Source organism: Ranitomeya variabilis, chromosome 2 (assembly GCF_051348905.1).
Source record: "Ranitomeya variabilis isolate aRanVar5 chromosome 2, aRanVar5.hap1, whole genome shotgun sequence".
Classification (NCBI taxonomy): Eukaryota; Metazoa; Chordata; class Amphibia; order Anura; family Dendrobatidae; genus Ranitomeya; species Ranitomeya variabilis.
Genome location: NC_135233.1, coordinates 412,411,300 through 412,435,292, shown reverse-complemented (window position 1 = coordinate 412,435,292; position 23,993 = coordinate 412,411,300). Strand labels below are relative to the sequence as shown.

At 44.7% G+C, this 23,993-nt stretch overlaps 1 protein-coding gene across 2 annotated transcripts in view; it reads left to right on the top strand.

The window, feature by feature from the left end:
* Positions 1 to 23,993, top strand: part of PHKA1 (phosphorylase kinase regulatory subunit alpha 1) — a 491,521-nt gene that overhangs the window by 206,470 nt on the left and 261,058 nt on the right. For both annotated transcript variants that reach the window (XM_077286537.1, XM_077286538.1), the window contains exon 15: positions 3,329 to 3,438. In XM_077286537.1, the coding sequence (XP_077142652.1) occupies positions 3,329 to 3,438 (110 nt within the window). The remainder of the gene's footprint in view (positions 1 to 3,328; positions 3,439 to 23,993) is intronic.

The following is a 23,993-nucleotide window of genomic DNA, read 5'->3' as shown; positions in this document are numbered from 1 at the left end:
ATTTTGCCCATATTGAAACTGTTCAGTGTCTTCACCCACTACAATACTTCTTCCATGGCCCCTTAGAGTATGATGACCGACTCACAGTATGAAAGTATGAAACCCCACAGCGAATCCTCCCACAGCACCCCCACATGTACAGTGTAATAACCCTGCAGTGCCCCCAGTACAGGATAATGTCACAGAGCCACTAACTCCGTATGAGGTCCCCACAGTGCCTCGCACACAGTATGAAACCCCATAGCAAATCCTCCCACAGCACCCCCACATGTACAGTGTAATAACCCCGCAGCGCCCCCAGTACAGTATAATACTGCCACAGAGCCACTAACTCCGTATGAGGTCCCAACAGTGCCCCGCAAACAGTATGAAACTCCATAGCGAATCCTCCTACATTACCTCCACATGTACAGTGTAATTACCCCACAGTGCCCCGTACACAGTACAATGCTGCCACAAAGCCACTAACTCTTTAGGAGATCCCAACAATGCCCCGCACACAGTATGAAATCCCATAGCGAATCCTCCCACAGCACCCCCACATGTACAGTGTAATAACCCCAGTGCCCCGTACACAGTATAATGCTGCCACAGAGCCACTAACTCTATATGATGTCCCCACAGTGCCTCGCACACAGTATGAAACCCCATAACGAACCCTCCCACAGCATCCCCACATGTAAAGTGTAATTACCCCACAGTGCCCACATTACAGTATAATACTGCCACAGAGCCGCTAACTCCGCATGAGGTTCCAACGGTGCCCCACACACAGTATGAAACACCATAACAAATCCTCCCACAGCACCCCCACATGTACAGGGTAATAACCCCTCAGTGCCCCCAGTACATTATAATACTGCCACAGAGCCACTAACTCTGTATGAGGTCCCCACATTACCTCGCACACAGCATGAAACCCCATAGCAAATCCTCCCACAGCACCCCCACATGTACAGTGTAATAACCCCTCAGTGCCCCCAGGACATTATAATACTGCCACAAAGCCACTAACTTGTATGAGGTCCCCACATTACCTTGCACACAGTATGAAACCCCATAGCAAATCCTCCCACAGCACCCCCACATGTACAGGGTAATAACCCCTCAGTGCCCCCAGTACATTATAATACTGCCACAGAGCCACTAACTCTGTATGAGGTCCCCACATTACCTCGCACACAGTATGAAACCCCATAGCAAATCCTCACACAGCACCCCCACATGTACAGTGTAATAACCCCGCAGTGTCCCCATTACAGAATAATACTGCCCCAGAGCCACTAACTCCGTATGAGGTCCCCACACTGCCCCGCAAACAGTGTGAAACTCCATAACGAATCCTCCCGCAGCACCCCCACATGTACAGTGCAATTACCCCACAGTGCCCCGTACACAGTATAATGCTGCCACAGAGCCACTAACTCTGTATGATGTCCCCACAGGGCCTCTCACACAGTATGAAACCCCATAGGGAATCCTCCCACAGCATCCCCACATGTATAGTGTAATTACCCCACAGTGCCCCAAACACAGTATAATGCTGCCACAGAGCCACAAACTCCGTATAATGTCACAAAATTGCCCCTCACACAGTATGAAACCCCATAGCGAATCCTCCCACACCACCCCCACATATACATTGTAATAATCCCGCAGTGCCCCCATTAGGCTACTTTCACACATCCGTCTTTTTGTTTGTCTAAATCCGGCTCTTTAGAGAAAAACCGGGAGCGGAAAAAATGAAAACCGGAACTGTTTTTTCCCCCATTGACTTGTATTAGCGCCGGATCGCGCCACATGGCCCAGCGTTCCTTCCGTTTTTTCCGGATCCGGCTAAAATTCCGATTCCGGTGTCTGGAAAAAACGTCTACTGTAACGTTTTTTGTCTCCGGCGAAAAAGCCTGAATCGCCGGATCCGGCGCTTCCGGCTGTTTGCTAGAATGGAAGCCTATGGGAGCCGGAAGGTGCCGGATCCGGAAAAAGGCCAATCCGGCTGCCTGATCCAGCGGCCTGATCTGTTTTTTTAAACTGAGCATGCTCCAAATTTTTTTTTTATCCAATACTCTAGATAGGCTAGCCGGATCTGTCAAAAAAACGGATCCATCACATCAGTTTTTCAAAATCTGCGCCGGATTCAGTTTTTCCAACATTCGCCGGATTTAGCCTGACACTGAAAACCTGATGTGTGAAAGTAGCCTTACAGTATAATACTGCCACAGAGCCACTAACTCTGTATGAGGTCCCCACAGTGCCTCGCACACAGTATGAAACCCCATAGCAAATCCTCCCACAGCACCCCCACATGTACAGTGTAATAACCCCACAGTGCCCCCAGTACAGTATAATACTGCCACAGAGCCACTGACTCCGTATGAGGTCCCAACACTGCCCCGCACACAGTATGAAACCCCAGAGCGAATCCTCCCACAGCACCCCCACATGTACAGTGAAATTACCCCACAGTGCCCCGTACACAGTATGAAACCCCATAGTAATATTGTTAACATTGAGATGACAGGAGGGTTGGTCATGTTGTCCGTTGTTGGACCTTCCAACTTAAGGGCCCCATAGTGTCTTTGTGGTCTGCCCCTACTAGTGGTACCTCACCGCTGTCAGGTGCTTTTAGTCCATGTATGTTAGATTGTATGTAGCATACAATGATGTCACCAGATTGATAGTCTGCATATTGTGCATGCATTGTCAGTGCATCTATTAAAGGGATGTAGGGTTGATTTGCAGGTAATTAGTGTTACACTTCTGCCGGCCGCCTTATGGAGCGTGTACCTGCCGAGAGAACATGAGTGTGTTTAGTGCCTGGAGCCACCAGCTTACAGTCATGAGGGCGTGCGCAAAGCGGTTACCTCTGACTATACTGTGCGCAGCGTCTGTAAGGACGTCCTGGCGCTCTGCCAGCTCGCTCTGCATAGATGTGCTGTACCACAAGCTGTCAATCAAAGTGCTGGGCCAGGGCTTGAGTGATGCCTGGAGCAGCTCCGCACCCTGTGGCTGAAAGCCGGCGGATCCCATGAGGAAGGGCTTCCATGTTCTCTGAGTAGCCGCAGCAGATTAACCCTATACTTGCAGGTAAATGGCATTTTCGAGTGTACAGTTTGTTTTTCTTTTTCTCATGTTCTTGTGTGGTCTACACTACACTGTAATTTGGTGACCGTTTTCCTGAGATTTAACACAATAATAATGTCTTATCATTTGCAGCACTGCTTACAATATTTCTTCTTACTATTCTAGTGCTCCAATTAGTTTTCTTATTTCGTTTAATGCATTTTAGGTAAATTGTGGATTTTATTTTTGTTTTTTTGTGATACAGGACGCAACAAAAAGATGAAACTGAGCGGAAGACCCTACAGGAATATGGGCGTCCTGGGAACTTCCAAACTTTACACCATACGTCAGAACATTTTTGCTTTCACTCCTCAGGTATTTACCATATTTTTCGGACTATAAGATTCAGCGGACCATAAGACGCACCTAGGTTTTAGGGTACCGTCACACAGTGCCATTTTCATCGCTACGACGGCACGATTCGTGACGTTGCAGCGTCGTATAAGTATCGCTCCAGCGTCGTATACTGCGGTCACACGTTGCAATAAACGGCGCTGGAGCGATAATTTCATGATGTATTTGCGATGTAGAAGCCGTTGGTTACTGTGCGCACATCGTATACAACCTGTGTCACATAATGCAATCATGCCGCCACAGCGGGACACTAGACGACGAAAGAAAGTTTCAAACGATCTGCTACGACGTACGATTCTCAGCGGGGATCCGGATCGCAGTAGCGTGTCAGACACAGCAATATCGTAAATGCATCGCTGGAACGTCACGAATCGTGCCGTCGTAGCGATCAAAATTGCACTGTGTGACGGTACCCTTAGAGGGGGAAATTAGGAAAAAAAATACTGAAGCAAAAAATGTGGTCAATTCTGTGCTTAAGATCACCTATCCTGGTAAATATGTCCCCTCTTCCCTATCCTGGTATGCATGGCTCTCATCCCCATCCTGGTATGCATGTGTGGCGCCCCTAGGGGTATTTGCCACAAAAATAGTTATTGACACCAAATACAAATATTAAAATAGCCAGACTGCACTACCATCTCCGGCCAGAAGGGGGAGCTCCAGAGACTCCCCTTCATCTATTCTGGTCTAAGAAAAGGACTGGCAGTTGGGCTGAGGAGTTGAAAGTGAGAGGTCGTATAACTGGACTCCTAACAGCCCTATGACGGATTATAAGCCCGTAATACCCATTGTAGGAAAAGAGGAGTAGAGAAAAAGGACATTGTGAGAACCGGGTAGCAATAATCACTACCCATAATAGGCGCAGAGACGGATACCGGATCCGTGGCTATATTCATTGTATATAATACAGCAACCGGAAGGACGTGAGATGATATCAGCTTCACTAGGGTAAGACGCAGCAACAGACACAGAGTTCAGCGGTATTCCCAGAGGAGGTAAGCCGACAAAAAGGACTCGGGTTGTCCGTCGAACCAGAGCAGAAAAGAGACAGATTGGGCCGGCAGCCAGTTCACATACAGCAGCAGGGCCATACAGAAACTGCGCATAATAAGAGGTGGAAATCCTGACAGGGTCAAAGTAATTTCAGAGTTCTTATACAGACTCCGGTGACAGTGTTGGTCACAAATCCCTTTTTGTTGAAGTAAACTGGTTAAACGTTTCAGCGCCTCAGTCTTTCATTTGGACAGTAACCATCAATCCAGGATCGAGGTCATCACAGCTGAGAGGACCTGCTGCTGATCAAGTAAGTGTCTGTTCCTTCATGATATCCCTTACACTGTGCATCGCCTGAGGCCACAGCACCTGGTCAAGCCACTAGTGACATCCCCCTCAAGAGACGGACCTCATTGATCTGGTGCTGGGTACCTCGGTCACACATGGCTCTGATTCCCTTCCTGGTATGCATGGCTCCATCCTTATTCTGGTATGCATGGTCCCATCCCAGTCCTGGTGTGCATGGCTCCTCATCCCTATCCTGGTAAATATGTCCCCTCATCCCTATCCTGCTATACATAGCCCCATCCTTATTTTGGTATGCATGGCCTCCTCATCCCCATCCTGGTATGCATGGCTCTCATCCCCATCCTGGTATGCATAGCCATCATTCCTATTCTGGTATGCATGGCCTCCTCATTCCTATCCTGGTATGCATGGCCTCCTCATCCCTATCCTGGTAAATATGTCTCTCATCCCCATCCTGGTGTGCATGGCTCTCATCCCCATCCTGGTGTGCATGGCTCTTATCCCCATCCTGGTGTGCATGGCCATCATTCCCTTCCTGGTATGCATGGCCCCATCCTTATTCTGGTATGCATGGTCCCATCCCAGTCCCAGTATGCATGGTCACATTCTTATTCTGATATGATTGATTGGCCCCATCCAGTTCCTGGTATGATTGATTGGCCCCATTTAGTTCCTGGTATGATTGATTGGCCCCATCCAGTTCCCGGTATGATTGATTGGCCGTGTCCAGTTCCTGGTATGATTGATTGGCCCCATCCAGTTCCTGCTATGATTGACTGGCCTCATCCAGTTCCTGGTATGATTGATTGGCCCCATCCAGTTCCCGGTGTGATTGGCCCCATCCAGTTCCCGGTATGATTGATTGGCCACATCCAGTTCCTGGTATGATTGATTGGCCCCATCCAGTTCCTGGTATGATTGATTGGCCCCATCCAGTTCCTGGTATGATTGATTGGCCCCATCCAGTTCCTGGTATGATTGATTGGCCCCATCCAGTTCCCGATATGATTGATTGGCCCCATCCAGTTTCTGGTATGATTGATTGGCCCTATCCAGTTCCTGGTATGCATGGCCCCATCAGAAAAGATTAAAAAAACAAAACAAACCATTACACTTACCTTCCTCCGCTCCCTCGCAGTCAGTGTTCTGCTCCGGAGCCAGCAGTTGATTAATGCTTGTAAGCAGCGCACGGCAGAGACATCATACTCTGCTCACAAGCAGAGCACAGCTGCCGAAATACTCACGTGGACTGTTCATCGGAGATCATGGTGAGTATTCAATCCTCTTCAGTAGTGCGCACTGTCAGCCGACTGCTTCCTGCTGCTGCCATGCCGTGACTCATTTGGTGCTTAGTTATTTACTCGTGACTTGTATGGTGCTTAGTCATTTGGGGTACCGTCACACAGTGCCATTTTCATCGCTACGACGGCACGATTCGTGACGTTGCAGCGTCATATAAGTATCGCTCCAGCGTCGTATACTGCGGTCACATGTTGCAATACACAGCGCTGGAGCGATAATTTCATGACGTATTTGCGATGTAGAAGCCGTTGGTTACTGTGCGCACATCGTATACAACCTGTGTCACACAATGCAATCATGCCGCCACAGCGGGACACTAGACGACGAAAGAAAGTTTCAAACGATCTGCTACGACGTACGATTCTCAGCGGGGATCCGGATCGCAGTAGCGTGTCAGACACAGCGATATCGTAAATGCATCGCTGGAACGTCACGAATCGTGCCGTCGTTGCGATCAAAATTGCACTGTGTGACGGTACCCTTACTCATTACTCCTATAGTGCTTAGTTATTTACTCGTGACTTGTATGATGCTTAGTTATTTACTCATTACTCCTATGGTGCTTAGTTATTTGCTCAAGACTCTTATTGTGCTTAGTTTTTTACTAATGACTCATTTGGTACTTAGTTATTTACTAATTACTCTTATAGTGCTTAATTATTTACCAATGACTGATATGGTGCTTAGAAAAACATTTAGAACTAGATGGTAGCCCGATTCTAACGCATCGGGTATTCTAGAATATTTATGTACCGTATATACTCGAGTATAAGCCGACCCGAGTATAAGCCGACCCCCCTAATTTTGCCACAAAAAACTGGGAAAACTTATTGACTCGAGTATAAGCCTAGGGTGGAAAATACAGCAGCTACTGGTGAATTTCAAAAATAAAAATAGATGCTCCATACCGTTCATTATTGCCCCAAAGGAGGTTCCATATAAAGCTGTGCCATATATAATGCTCCATACCGTTGATTATTGCCCCATAGATGCTCCATATATACAGTGGGGCAAAAAAGTATTTAGTCATTCAGCAATAGTGCAAGTTCCACCACTTAAAAAGATGAGAGGCGTCTGTAATTTACATCATAGGTAGACCTCAACTATGGGAGACAAACTGAGAAATAAAAATCCAGAAAATCACATTGTCTGTTTTTTTATCATTTTATTTACATATTATGGTGGAAAATAAGTATTTGGTCAGAAACAAAATTTCATCTCAATACTTTGTAATATATCCTTTGTTGGCAATGACAGAGGTCAAACGTTTTCTGTAAGTCTTCACAAGGTTGCCACACACTGGTGTTGGTATGTTGGCCCATTCCTCCATGCAGATCTCCTCTAGAGCAGTGATGTTTTTGGCTTTTCGCTTGGCAACACGGACTTTCAACTCCCTCCAAAGGTTTTCTATAGGGTTGAGATCTGGAGACTGGCTAGGCCACTCCAGGACCTTGAAATGCTTCTTACGAAGCCACTCCTTCGTTGCCCTGGCGGTGTGCTTTGGATCATTGTCATGTTGAAAGACCCAGCCACGTTTCATCTTCAGTGCCCTTGCTGATGGAAGGAGGATTGCACTCAAAATCTCACGATACATGGCCCCATTCATTCTTTCATGTACCCGGATCAGTCGTCCTGGCCCCTTTGCAGAGAAACAGCCCCAAAGCATGATGTTTCCACCACCATGCTTTACAGTAGGTATGGTGTTTGATGGATGCAACTCAGTATTCTTTTTCCTCCAAACACGACAAGTTGTGTTTCTACCAAACAGTTCCAGTTTGGTTTCATCAGACCATAGGACATTCTCCCAAAACTCCTCTGGATCATCCAAATGCTCTCTAGCAAACTTCAGACGGGCCCGGACATGTACTGGCTTAAGCAGTGGGACACGTCTGGCACTGCAGGATCTGAGTCCATGGTGGCGTAGTGTGTTACTTATGGTAGGCCTTGTTACATTGGTCCCAGCTCTCTGCAGTTCATTCACTAGGTCCCCCCGCGTGGTTCTGGGATTTTTGCTCACCGTTCTTGTGATCATTCTGACCCCACGGGGTGGGATTTTGCGTGGAGCCCCAGATCGAGGAAGATTATCAGTGGTCTTGTTGTCTTCCATTTTCTAATTATTGCTCCCACTGTTGATTTCTTCACTCCAAGCTGGTTGGCTATTGCAGATTCAGTCTTCCCAGCCTGGTGCAGGGCTACAATTTTGTTTCTGGTGTCCTTTGACAGCTCTTTGGTCTTCACCATAGTGGAGTTTGGAGTCAGACTGTTTGAGGGTGTGCACAGGTGTCTTTTTGTACTGATAACAAGTTTAAACAGGTGCCATTACTACAGGTAATGAGTGGAGGAAAGAGGAGACTCTTAAAGAAGAAGTTACAGGTCTGTGAGAGCCAGAAATCTTGATTGTTTGTTTCTGACCAAATACTTATTTTCCACCATAATATGCAAATAAAATGATAAAAAAACAGAAAATGTGATTTTCTGGATTTTTATTTCTCAGTTTGTCTCCCATAGCTGAGGTCTACCTATGATGTAAATTACAGACGCCTCTCATCTTTTTAAGTGGTGGAACTTGCACTATTGCTGAATGACTAAATACTTTTTTGCCCCACTGTAGCTGTGCCATATAGAATGCTCTGCACCGTTCATTATGACCCCATAGATGCTCCTTATAAAGCTGTGCCATATACAATGCTCTGCACCGTTCATTATGGCCCCATAGATGCTCCTTATAAAGCTGTGCCATTGCTCTGCACCATTCATTATGGCCCCATATACAATGCTCTGCACCGTTCATTATGGCCCCATAGATGCTCCATATAAAGCTGTGCCATATATAATGCTCTGCGCCGTTCATTATGGCCCCATAGATGCTCCATATAAAGCTGTGCCATATATAATGCTCTGCACCGTTCATTATGGCCCTATAGATGCTCCATATAAAGCTGTGCCATATACAATGCTCTGCACTGTTCATTATGGCCCCATAGATGCTCCTTATAAAGCTGTGCCATATATGCTCTGCACTGTTCATTATGGCCCCATAGATGCTCCTTATAAAGCTGTGCCTTATATGCTCTGCACTGTTCATTATTGCCCCATAGATGCTCCTTATTAAGTTGTGCCTTATATGCTCTGCACTGTTCATTATTGCCCCATAGATGCTCCTTATAAAGCAGTGCCATATATGCTCTGCACTGTTCATTATGGCCCCATAGATGCTCCTTATTAAGCTGTGCCTTATATGCTCTGCACTGTTCATTATGGCCCCATAGATGCTCCTTATAAAGCTGTGCCATATATGCTCTGCACTGTTCATTATTGCCCCATAGATGCTCCTTATAAAGCAGTGCCTTATATGCTCTGCACTGTTCATTATGGCCCCATAGATGCTCCTTATAAAGCAGTGCCATATATGCTCTGCACTGTTCATTATTGCCCCATAGATACTCCTTATAAAGCTGTGCCGTATGTGCTCTGCACTGTTCATTATGGCCCCATAGATGCTCCTTATTAAGCTGTGCCTTATATGCTCTGCACTGTTCATTATTGCCCCATAGATGCTCCTTATAAAGCAGTGCCATATATGCTCTGCACTGTTCATTGTTGCCCCATAGATGTGCCACATAAGTCTGTGCCATATATAACGCTGCTGCTGCTGCAATAAAAAAAAAAAAAAACACATACTCACCTCTCTTGCTGCCTGCAGCTCCTCAGCGTCCCGTCTCGGCGTCTCTCCGCACTGACTGTTCAGGCAGAGGGCGGCGTGCACGCTAGTACGTCATCGCGCCCTCTGACCTGAACAGTCAGAGCCAGAGGACGGGAAGACAGAGCGGCGCCCGGCGGTTGGAACGTGGACAGGTGAATATAAAATACTCACCTAGTCCCGGCGCTCCTGGCGCTCCCCCTGCCTGTCACACTGTCTTCGGGTGCCGCAGCTCTTCCTCTGTCAGCGGTCACTGGCACCGCAGATTAGAGAAATGAATATGCGGCTCCACCTCTATGGGAGTGGAGTCCATATTCATAACTTTAATGAGCGGTCCCACGTGAGTGCTGAACAGGGGAAGAGCTGCGGCACCCGAAGACAGTGTGACAGGCAGGGGGAGCGCCGGGACTAGGTGAGTATGTGACAATCCTCTCTCCCCCTCACCTGCTGACCCTGCCGCCGACCGTGACTCGAGTATAAACCGAGAGGGGCACTTTCAGCCCAAAAATTTGGGCTAAAAATCTCGGCTTATACTCGAGTATATATGGTAGTTTATTTATGAATTTTTTAGAATAATACATTGAATACACAGGATTCGGCCGGCCGTGACCAATTAACGAAGCGTGGTTCAAATCCCGCGCCAACTCGCCGGATTGCGCCTGTCGCTGATTGTTCGCGGCCGGCCACGTAGTATATAGCACAGCCACGGAGTATATAACAGCCCACGTAGTAAATAGCACAGCCACGTAGTATATTTCTCAGCCACGTAGTATATAGCACAGCCGCAGAGTATATAGCACAGCCCACGGAGTATATAGCACAGCCACATAGTATATAACACAGCCCACGGAGTATATAGCACAGCCACGTAGTATATAGCTCAGCCCACGGAGTGTTTAACAGCCCACATAGCATATAACACAGCCACGTACTATGTAACAGCCCACGCACGCAGTATATGAAACCATGGAGAACAAAAAAAGTCAATTCTGGTATAAAAAAAACAAACAAAAGTGAAAAGCTTTATTATTATTAATAAATCACACATAAAAATATTAAAACCAAGGAACACGGAGAACAATGTAGCGCATATACAAGTGTATTTAACGCAAGGTAATTCACAGATGAATCCAAGCTAAGTGCCGATGCAAAAAATACCAGCACAACAAAAGGGTACTATATAGCATGTGCGTATTGTATCAAATATCTACTGCCAACCAAATGTATGGAGCTACAATGAGTACCTAAATGTTGTCCTAGGTTAATATACATCCTAGTGGACATCAGACATCAGCAGCAATAGCTGCCCCCCCAGTATAATAGACGCTGTTGTGAATTCTGCTTTTGGGCACCCTCCGGTGGTTGTAGGTGGTAATGCAGTTGTCCCTGGGTTGCAGTCCTGGTCAGGTGTATCTGCTGATTGCAGTTCTGACTGGGGTATTTAGGCGTGCAGGATTCATTAGTCCTTGCCAGTTGTCCATGGTTGTTGGGAGGTTTTGGTCCTTGTTTGGTTCCTTCTGCCAAATCAGCAAAGATAAGTGTCTGGTTTGTTTCTGTGGCACACATGCTGTGTGCTTAAGAATTCTGTGCTATTCATTGGTTTTTTTGTCCAGCTTAGATTGTGTCAGTATTTTCTCAGTCTGTTGGATTCTCTGGAGTGGCAGATATACATTCCATGTCTTTAGTTAGATTGTGGAACTTTTTGTATTATCTGCTGTGGATATTTTTGGAAGGGTTTTAATACTGACCGCTTAGTATTCTGTCCTATCTTTCCCTATTTAGCTAGAGTGGCCTCTTTTGCTGAATCCTGTTTTCTGCCTACGTGTGTCTTTCCTCTCCTACTCACAGTCAATATTTGTGGGGGGCTGCCTATCCTTTGGGGTTCTGCTCTGAGGCAAGGTAGTATTCCTATTTCCATCTATAGGGGTATTTAGTCCTCCGGCTGTGTCGAAGTGTCTAGGGTTTGTTAGGCACACCCCACGGCTACTTCTAGTTGCGGTGTTAGTTCAGGTTTTGCGGTCAGTACAGTTTCCACCTACTCCAGAGAAAGTTCATGCTGCTCCAAAGTCACCGTATCATAACAAGACGCACGCAGTATGTAACACAGGCCAGGTAGTGTATAACACAGGCCACGTAGTGTATAACACAGGCCACGTAGTGTATAACACAGGCCACGTAGTGTATAACACAGGCCACGTAGTGTATAACACAGGCCACGTAGTGTATAACACAGGCCACGTAGTGTATAACACAGTTCACGTAGTGTATAACACAGGCCACGTAGTGTATAACACAGGCCACGTAGTGTATTGCCCAGCCTACGTAGTGTATTGCCCAGCCTACGTAGTGTATTGCCCAGCCCACGTAGTGTATTGCACAGCCCACGTAGTATATTGCACAGCCCACGTAGTATATTGCACAGACCACGTAGTATATTGCACAGACCACGTAGTATATTGCACAGCCCACGTAGTATATTGCACAGCCCACGTAGTATATTGCACAATCATGTAGTATATTGCACAGCTCACGTAGTATATAGCAATGTGGGCATCATATCCCTGTTAAAAAAGAATTAAAATAAAAAAGTTATATACTCACCTTCCGTTGGCCCCCGGATCCAGGTGAAGCGGTTACCGACGCTCCTCGCGCGCTCCGGTCTCAAGAGTGCATTGCGGTCTCGCGAGATGATGATGTAGCGGTCTCGCGAGACAGCTACGTCATCATCTCGCGAGATCGCAATGCATGGAGCAGTCACCGGAGCGTCGCAAGGAGCGGGGAAGGCCTGTTCTGGATCCGAGGGGCCGACGGACGGTGAGTGTATCACGATTTTTTATTATTTTTAACATTAGATCTTTTTACTATTGATGCTGCATAGGCAGCATCAATAGTAAAAAGTTGGTCACACAGGGTTAATAGCGTTAACGGAGTGCGTTACACCGTGGCATAACGCGGTCCGTTAGCGCTGCCATTAACCCTGTGTGAGCGCTGACTGGAGGTGATTATGGAGCCGGCACTGACTGCTGGGAGGAAGGAGCAGCCGGACTGTGCCCGTCGCTGATTGGTCGTGGCTGTTTTGCCACGACCAATCAGCGACTTGGGATTTCCGTGACAGACAGACGGAAGTGACCCTTAGACAATTATATAGTAGGTTGAGAGTCCTCAGTAGTGTTGAGCGATACCGTCCGATACTTGAAAGTATCGGTATCGGATAGTATCGGCCGATACCCGAAAAGTATCGGATATCGCCGATACCCGATACCAATACAAGTCAATGGGACACCAAGTATCGGAAGGTATCCTGATGGTTCCCAGGGTCTGAAGGAGAGGAAACTCTCCTTCAGGCCCTGGGATCCATATTAATGTGTAAAATAAAGAATTAAAATAAAAAATATTGATATACTCACCCGTCCGGAGGCCCCTGCACCTTACCGCTGTTAACCGGCAGCCTGCTTTGCTTAAAATGAGCGCGTTCAGGACCTTCCATGACGTCACGGCTTCTGATTGGTCGCGTGCCGCTCATGTGACCGCCACGCGACCAATCACAAGCCGCGACGTCATCCTCAGGTCCTAAATTCCTAGAATGAGGAGTTTAGGGCCTGAGAATGATGTCACGGCTTCTGATTGGTCGCGTGCCACTCATGTGACCGCCACGCGACCAATCACAAGTCGCGACGTCATCCTCAGGTCCTAAATTCCTAGAATGAGGAGTTTAGGGCCTGAGAATGACGTCACGGCTTCTGATTGGTCGTGTGCCGCTCATGTGACCGCCACGCGACCAATCACAAGCCGCAACGTCATCCTCAGGTCCTAAATTCCTAGAATGAGGAGTTTAGGGCCTGAGAATGACGTCGTGGCTTGTGATTGGTCGCGTGGCGGTCACATGAGCGGCACACGACCAATCAGAAGCCGTGACGTCATGGAAGGTCCTAAACGCGCTCATTCTTAGGAAAGGAGGCTGCCGGTTACATCGTTAAGGTGCAGGGGCCGCCGGAAAGGTGAGTATATCCATATTTATTATTTTAATTCTTTATTTTACACATTAATATGGTTCCGAAACCGATTCCCGATACTACAAAAGTATCGGATCTCGGTATCGGAATTCCGATACCGCAAATATCGGCCGATACCCGATACTTGCGGTATCGGAATGCTCAACACTAGTCCTCAGTGGTTGATACCTTTTAATGGCTAACTGAAAAGATGGTAACAAATTGCAAGCTTTCGAGACTACACAGGTCTCTTCATCAGGCAAAGACTAAAAGAAATTCTGAAGAATCACATATTTATGCACAACATAGCGCAGAAAAAAAAAAAAACATGGATAAGACAGGTGACATGAAGCAGAATTACCATGAGTGATAAACATTTATATCCATAAATGTTGGACCAGTTCTTAGATAAGGAATGTTTTATTGTTCTCTGATTGGGGTCTGGTTCTGTTGTAATGACCCCTCATAGTCTGAGGGGCAAGTTCCTTAGTTGATGTAAAAAGACATAAATCCATGCGACACATTCATTCCTGCATTAAGACTGTCAAAGGTCGCCATCTGTTTATATTCCCAGACTCTTCTGTCTCTCTTAGATTTGACGCTACCTTTTAACACAAGTAATTTCATGTCCATAATGTTATGGTATGGGAGACAAAAATGTATTGCCACAGGTAGATCCATTCTTTTTTCTCTTATTGTGTGGCGGTGAGAATTCATTCTTGTTCTAAGCTTTTGCCCTGTCTCCCCCACATACAGACCCCCAGTTGGACATTTAGTACAAATAATTAAGTAAACCACATTAGAAGTGTCACAGCTGAAAGTACCTGGTATCTTGTAGTCCTGATGTGAATTGGGGATCTTTATCTTGTTCGTGGTCATTATAAATGGACAGGTTTTAAATTTTTTTCTGATTGCAAGGAAAGGTACCTGCAGCTGTTGGAGATGACAGGGAGCTCTTGACAATGATGCTTCTTAGATTTGAGGGCTGCCTAAAACACAGTAGTGGGGGGTCTGGAAAAATGGATTGTAATCGGGCATCTTTTTGTAGTAAAGGTTGTAATTTCCGTGCAGCTCCCCTTAGCACCTCCAGATTTGGATTGTAGGTAACTACTTGAGGTACCCGGTTATTTTCTTTAGCTTTGTAATGCAGCAGGTGATTCCTTGATATTCTGGTGGCTCTTGTAATCTGGTTTTCAATTGTTCTTGGATGGTAGCCCTGATTCAAAAAGGTCTTTCTGAGGCGACCAAGGTGTTCATCCCTATCCATTGGGTTGGAACATGTACGATTGTATCTGATAGTTTGGCTGTAGACAATGGAGTTTGTGTTTTGGATGGAAACTGTATGTTGGACGGTCGATTATCTTCTGATACAGAGATGTCTCTATTTTATTGTTCTGCAGCTTAATGATGGTGTCCAAAAAGTTAATTTCAGTACAGGAGTAGATGAGTATAGGATGAAATTGATTAAACTGTTCATGGAACGTCTTTAGCTGTGGTTCAGACTCCGTCCAGATGATTAAAATGTCATCAATGTAGCGGTAGTAGGCCAGTGGCCTGATGGGACATGAGGACAAAAAAATCGCTTTCAAGCTTGGCCATGAAAAGATTTGCTTACTGTGGGGCCATTTTACTTCACATTGCTGTGCCAGTCTCATGTAGATAGATTTTGTTGTCAAATTCAAAGCAATTGTGGGCAAGGATTAAGAATTTTTTAAGTTTCACCACAGAATCTGCATCAGTCCCTGTGTTTTCCAGGAAGAATTTGCAGGCATTTAATCCATCCTGGTGTGGGATATTGGAGTACAAAGATTCCACATCCATGGTGGCGAGGATGGTTCCTTCTGGTAGATGACCTATTGCTGATAGTTTATGCAATAGGTCAGTTGTGTCCTGAATGAAGCTGGGTGTATCCTTTACCAGGGGTTTAAGAATACCCTCTACCCATCCAGATACCTGCTCAGTAAGGGTTCCCACACATGACATAATTGGTCTTCCTGGATTTCCAGATTTGTGGATTTTGGGAAGCATGTAGAATGTCCCTGTTCTTGGACTTTCTGGTATCAGGTCATTAGCTCTTATGGATTCGTCGGGTAGACATGATACCAACTTGTTTAGTTCCTTGTAATAGTCTTGTGTAGGATCCGACTCCAATTTTTTGTAGTAGCGTGTGTCCATAAGTTGTCTGTTTGCTTCCTACATATATGTAGAAAAGCCGCGGAGACACCATCACGTGTTTCTCAATGAAAGCAATGAATAGCCAGGTCTTTCACCGGGAAGGAACAACCACGGGAAGGGCAGCATCCAATAAAGGAAAACCACCTATGCCAAAACATGGTATCCATCCACAGACAGCTGTTTCGGGGTATTTGCCCCTAATCAGTGTGGAGTAGGAAACTGGCTATTAGGAGCAGTGCCTAGTGAAAAGACCATAAACATAAGGGTGAATGACCTCGGGGAGATGAAAACATCCAACACCGCGGAGACACCATCACGTGTTTCTCAACGCAGTGATCCAGAACACTGCCCCCATCCCTTAAGGGAAATATGCAAATGCATGTAGAAAAGCCGCGGAGACACTATCACGTGTTTCGCAACGCAAGCAATGAATAGCCAGGTCTTTCACCAGGAAGGAACAACCACGGGAAGGGCAGCATCCAATAAAGGAAAACTACCTACAGTCATGGCCAAAAGTATTGACACCCCTGCAATTCTGTCAGATAAGACTCAGTTTCTTCCTGAAAATGATTGCAAACACAAATTCTTTGGTATTATTATCTTTATTTAATTTGTCTTAAATGAAAAAACACAAAAAGAATTGTCCTAAAGCCAAATTGGATATAATTCCACACCAAACATAAAAAAGGGGGTGGATAAAAGTATTGGCTCTGTTCGAAAAATGTGATGCTTCTCTAATTTGTGTAATTAACAGCACCTGTAACTTACCTGTGGCACCTAACAGGTGTTGGCAATAACTAAATCACACTTGCAGCCAGTTGACATGGATTAAAGTTGACTCAACCTCTGTCCTGTGTCCTTGTGTGTACCACATTGAGCACGGAGAAAAGAAAGAAGACCAAAGAACTGTCTGAGGACTTGAGAAACCAAATTGTGAGGAAGCATGAGCAATCTCAAGGCTACAAGTCCATCTCCAAAGACCTGAATGTTCCTGTGTCTACCGTGCGCAGTGTCATCAAGAAGTTTAAAGCCCATGGCACCGTGGCTAACCTCCCAAGATGTGGACGGAAAAGAAAAATTGACAAGAGACTTCAACGCAAGATTGTGCGGATGTTGGATAAAGAACCTCGACTAACATCCAAACAAGTTCAAGCTGCCCTGCAGTCCGAGGGTACAACAGTGTCAACCCGTACTATCCGTCGGCGTCTGAATGAACAGGGACTTTATGGTTGGAAACCCAGGAAGACTCCACTTCTTACCCCGAGACATAAAAAAGCCAGGCTGGAGTTTGCCAAAATTTACCTGAAAAAGCCTAAAACGTTTTGGAAGAATGTTCTCTGGTAAGATGAGACAAAAGTAGAGCTTTTTGGGCAAAGGCATCAACATAGAGTTTACATGAGAAAAAAAGAGGCATTCAAAGAAAAAACCTGGTCCCTACAGTCAAACATGGCGGAGGTTCCCTGATGTTTTGGGGGTGCTTTGCTGCCTCTGGCACTGGACTGCTTGACCGTGTGCATGGCATTATGAAGTCTGAAGACTGCCAACAAATTTTGCAGCATAATGTAGGGCCCAGTATGAGAAAGCTGGGTCTCCCTCAGAGGTCATGGTCTTCCAGCAGGACAATAACCCAAAACACACTTCAAAAAGCACTAGAAAATGGTTTGAGAGAAAGCACTGGAGACTTCTAAGGTGGCCAGCAATGAGTCCAGACCTGAATCCCATAGAACACCTGTGGAGAGATCTAAAAATAGCAGTTTGGAGAAGGCACCCTTCAAATATCAGGGACCTGGAGCAGTTTGCCAAAGAAGAATGGTCTAAAATTCCAGCAGAGCATTGTAAGAAACTCATTGATGGTTACCGGAAGCGGTTGGTTGCACTTATTTTGGCTAAAGGTTGTGCAACCAAGTATTAAGCTGAGGGTGCCAATACTTTTGTCTGGCCCATTTTTGGAGTTTTGTGTGAAATGATCAATGTTTTGCTTTTTGCTTCATTGTCTTTTGTGTTTTTTCATTTAAGACAAATTAAATGAAGATAATAATACCAAAGAATTTGTGTTTGTAATCATTTTCAGGAAGAAACTGAGTATTATCTGACAGAAGTGCAAGGGAGTCAATACTTTTGGCCATGACTGTATGCCAAAACATGGTATCCATCCACAGACAGCTGTTTCGGGGTATTTGCCCCTCATCAGTGTGGAGTAGGAAACTGGCTATTAGGAGCAGTGCCTAGTGAAAAGACCATAAACATAAGGGTGAATGACCTCGGGGAGATGAAAACATCCAACACCGCGGAGACACCATCACGTGTCCCGGTGAAAGACCTGGCTATTCATTGCTTGCGTTGAGAAACACGTGATGGTGTCTCCGCGGCTTTTCTACATGCATTTGCATGTTTACCATTAGGGATGGGGGCAGTGTTCTGGATCACTGCGTTGAGAAACACATGATGGTGTCTCCGCGGTGTTGGATGTTTTGATCTTCCCGAGGTCATTCACCCTTATGTTTATAGTGCTTCCTACATATAGTCTGTGTTCATCATGACTATTCTGCTTCATGTCACCTGTCTTATCCATGTTTTTTTTTTTTCTGTGCTGTTTTGCATAAATATGTGATTCTTCAGAATTTCTTTTAGTCTTTGCCTGATGAAGAGAACTGTGTAGTCTCAAAAGCTTGCAATTTGTTACCATCTTTTCAGTTAGCCATTAAAAGGTATCAACCACTGAGGACTCTCAATTCTAAATATTTTTCTATATACTGGCTAACACGGTACCAAGATATATATCTTTCCTGTATCGTATGGTGCTTAGTTATTTACTCATGACTCGTATGGTGCTTAGTTATTTACTAATGACTCCTATGGTGCTTAGTTATTTACTAATGACTCGTATGGTGCTTAGTTATTTACTCATGACTTGTATGATGCTTAGTTATTTACTCATGACTCGCATGGTGCTTAGTTATTTACTCATGACTAGTATGGTGCTTCGTTATTTACTAATGACTCGTATGGTTCTTAGTTATTTACTAATGATTCATTTGCTTAGTTATTTACTCATGACTCGTATAATACTTAGTTATTTACTCATGACTCGTATGGTGCTTAGCTATTTGGTTTTTTGGTGCTTAGTTATTTAGTCATGACCCGTATGGTATGGTACTTGGTTATTTACTCATGACTGGTATGGTGCTTAATTATTTACTCTTGACTCGTATGGTACTTAGTTATTTCCTCATGACTCGTATGGTGCTTAGTTATTTACTCATGCCTCGTATGTTGCTTAGTTATTTACTAATGACTCGTATGGTGCTTAGTTATTTACTCATGACTCATATGGTACTTAGTTATTTCCTCATGACTCGTATGGTGCTTAGTTATTTACTAATGACTCGTATGGTGCTTAGTTATTTACTAAAGACTCATATGGTGCTTAGTTATTTACTCATGACTCGTATAGTGCTTAGTTATGTACTAATGACTCGTATGGTGCTTAGTTATGTACTAATGACTCGTATGGTGCTTAGTTATTTACTCATGACTCGTATGGTGCTTAGTTATTTACTAAATACTCATATGGTGCTTAGTTATTTACTCATGACTCGTATAGTGCTTAGTTATTTACGAATGACTCGTATGGTGTAGTTATTTACTAATGACTTGTATGGTGCTTAGTTATTTGCTCATAACTCGTATGGTGCTTAGTTATTTACTAATGACTCGTATGGTGCTTGGTTATTTGCTCATTACTCCTATGTTGCTTATTTATTTGCTCATGACTCGTATGATGCTTAGTTATTTACTCATGACTCTTATGGTGCTTAGTTATTTGCTCATGACTCGTATGGTGCTTAATTATTTACTCATGACTCGTATGGTGCTTAGTTATTTGTTCAATACTCCTATGGTGCTTAGTTATTTACTCATGACTCATATGGTGCTTCGTTATTTGCTCATGACTCATATGGTACTTCGTTATTTACTCATGACTCATTTGGTGCTTAGTTGCTCATAACTCATATGGTGCTTAGTTGCTCATAACTCATATGGTGCTTAGTTATTTACTCATGACTCCTATGGTGCTTAGTTATTTGGAAGGAATATAAACCAGCTCACCCGTGATGCATAAACCAATCCTCGGGAGCACGGACCCGCTGTGTCCAGGCGTATAGAGTCCAAAAAAGAAAAGAATGTCCAGCTTCACCGAATCCGTAAAGAAGAGTTTTCTTTATTCACAAACTTTTAAGCATACAGTATACAGACTTCAGCACAAGCCATATGGGTAAGAATCTCAATGCGTTTCTGGAGACTAAGCTCCCTTAATCATGACAGTTATTTGCTCATGACTCTTATGGTGCTTAATTATTTACTCATGACTCGTATGGTACTTAGTTATTTACTCATGACTCGTATGGTACTTAGTTATTTACTCATGACTCGTATGGTGCTTAGTTATTTGCTCATGACTCGTATGGTACTTCGTTATTTACTCATGACTCATTTGGTGCTTAGTTATTTATTCATGACTCTTATGATGCTTAGTTATTTACTATTGACCCATATGGTACTTAGTTATTTACTCGTGACTCATATAGTGCTTAGTTATTTGCTCATGACTCGTATGGTACTTCGTTATTTACTCATGACTCATTTGGTGCTTAGTTGCTCATAACTGATATGGTGCTTAGTTATTTACTCATGACTCATTTAATGCTTAGTTATTTACTCATGACTCTTATGATGCTTAGTTATTTACTATTGACCCATATGGTACTTAGTTATTTGCTCATGACTCGTATGGTGGTTAGTTATTTGTTCATTACTCCTATGGTGCTTAGTTATTTACTCATGACTCATTTGGTGCTTAGTTATTTACTCATGACTCGTATAATGCTTAGTTATTTGCTCATTACTCCTATGGTGCTTATTTATTTGCTCATGACTCATATCGTGCTTAGTTATTTACTCATTACTCCTATGGTGCTTAGTTATTTACTCATGACTCATTTGGTGCTTAGTTACGGTATATAAAGATGAGTGGTGTGTGTTACACTGTGCAAAGCCGCACAATAAGAGTTCTTTCAAAAAGAGAAGTGTTAATAGTTTATTTTTTATCAATCAACAAAATGCAAAGTGGATGATCAAAAGTGAAATCTAAATCCCTTCAGTATTTGGTATAACCACGGCATCATTACTTCTCTTTATATTGAGATGCATGAGTAACCAATAATACCAAGCTGGTGACAATAATAATCTCACATCATCTTGTCTGTCTGGGATCACATGAAGAGAGAGAAGGATCCACACAAGACTCATACACAGAAGATCTGGAGTCAGTTCTCCAAGATGTTTGGAAGAATCTCCCATTTGAGCTCTTTCAAAATCTGTGTGTGAGTACCAAGAATAAATGATGCTCATATGAAGGGAAACTATTGATGTGATTTAGATTTCTGTCCTATTCTCATGCAGTTTGTAATTTAATTGATAAAAATAAACTTTTAACACCTCAATTTTTGGAAGGTTCTTAATTTGCAGCATTATCTCCACACCACCATGAACCTTTTGAAGAGTGTGTATATACGTATAAATGTGTGACACATGGCACAACCCAGACGGATCCCATAATAGTCTATAGGGAACCTCTGCTGTTCATCAGGTAATTTTTGGGCATGAGTTCTATAGTAGATGTGGTGTCGTGTAGTAGATGTGGTGTCGTGTAGTAGATGTGGTGTCGTGTAGTAGATGTGGTGTCGTGTAGTAGATGTGGAGTCGTGTAGTAGATGTGGTGTCGTGTAGTAGATGTGGTGTCGTGTAGTAGATGTGGTGTCGTGTAGTAGATGTGGTGTCGTGCAGTAGATGCTGTGTGGTGCAGTGTGGTGCAGTAGATGCAGTGTTGAGTAGTAGATGCGGAGTAGTAGATGCAGAGTAGTAGATGCGGAGTAGTAGATGCGGAGTAGTAGATGCGGAGTAGTAGATGCGGAGTAGTAGATGCGGAGTAGTAGATGCGGAGTAGTAGATGCGGTGTGGTGTAGTAGATGCGGTGTGGTGTAGTAGATGCGGTGTGGTGTAGTAGGTGCGGTGTGGTGTAGTAGGTGCGGTGTAGTAGGTGCAGTGGATGCGGTGTGATGTAGTAGGTGCGGTGTGGTGTAGTAGATGACTTCCCTGATAAAGCCACGCAGCGATACACGTGGGGCTCTCCCACATTCCTATCTCCTCTTGCCATCCATTCCTTTCCTCCATCCGGGGGCTCTATGCTGAAATTGTCCCCATTTTTCTAGGGGACAAATATGACTGCATATGAGTTGGAGACTCTAGGTTCATCACCTGTTCACACTTTGGCTATGTTTGGATGTGACAGTCAGTTTTTTGAAGTTTGTATTCATTTACCACAGTGTCATGTCTTAGAGTCACATAGATGTTGTATTATTCAGAGATGGGGGTGTTGCCATTGTTGTTTTTTAAAATGTTTTTAGTTATGTTTGTGCTTTGGTGATAATAAAGTAGTTATTTGTATTATGCTCTTCAGATGTGCACTACATACACTGCTTAGAAAAATAAAGGGAACACTTAAACAACAGAATCTAACTCCAAGTAAATCAAACTTCTGTGAAATCAAACTGCCCACTTAGGAAGCAGCACTGTTTGACAATCAATTTCACATGCTATTGTGCAAATGGAATAGACAGCTGGTGGAAATGATTGGCAATTATCAAGACAGACTCAATAAAGGAGTGGTTTTGCAGGTGGGGACCACAGATCACATCTCAGTACCAATGCTCTCTGGCTGATGTTTTGGTCACTTTTGAATGTTGGTTGTGCTTTCACACTCGTGGTAGCTTGAGACAGACTCTACAACCCACACAAGTTGCTCAGGTAGTGCAGCTCAGCCAGGATGGCACATCAATGTGATCTATGGCAAGAAGGTTGGCTGCGTCTGTCAGTGTAGTGTCCAGAGGCTGGAGGCGCTAGCAGGAGACAGGCCAGTACACAAGGAGACATGGAGGGGGCCGTAGGAGGGCAACAACCCAGCAGCAGGACCGCTACCTCCGCCTTTGTGCAAGGAGGAACAGGAGAAGCTGTGCCAGAGCCCTGCAAAATGACTTCCAGCAGGCCACAAATGTGCACATGTTTCCGCAAATGGTTAGAAATTGACTCCATGAGGATGGTCTGATGGCCCGACGTCCACAGATGGGGGTTGGCAAATTTGCTACTGGCTCCCTGTGCTCTTCACAGATTAAAGCAGATTCACACTGAGCACATGTGACAGACGTGACAGAATCTGGAGATGCTGTGGAGAGCGATCTGCTGCCTGCAACATCCTTCAGCATGACTGGTTTAGCAGTAGGTCAGTAATGATGTGGGGTGGCATTTCTTTGGAAGGCCGCACAGCCCTCCATGTGCTCGCCAGAGGTAGCCTGACTGCCATTAGGTACCGAGAGGAGATCATCAGACCCATTGTGAGACCATATGCTGGTGCTGTTGGCCCTGGGTTTCTCCTAATGCAGGACAATGCCAGACCTCTTTTGGCTGGAGTGTGTCAGCAGTTCCTGCAAGATGAAGTCATTGAAGCTATGGACTGGCCCACCCGTTCCCCAGACCTGAATCCGATTGAGCACATCTGGGGCATCATGGCTCGCTCCATCCACCAACGTCATGTTGCACCACAGACTGTCCAGGAGTTGTTGGATGGTTTGTCCAGGTCTGGGAGGAGATCCCTCAGGAGACCATCCGCCGCCTCATCAGGAGCATGCCCAGGCGTGGTACAGGAGGGAGGTCATGCAGGCATGTGGAGGCCACACATAATACTGAGCATCTTTTCCTTGTCATGAGGCATTTCCTCTGAAGTTTGATCAGCCTGTAATTTGATTTTTTCACTTTGATATTGAGTATCTTTCCAAATCCAGACCTCCATGGGATATTCATTTTGATTTACATTGATAATTGTTTTATTGTTCTGAACACATTCCACTATGAAATGAATAGAAATTTGCAACTGGAATATTTCATTCAGAGATATCTAGGATGTGGTATTTGTGTTCCCTTTATTTTTT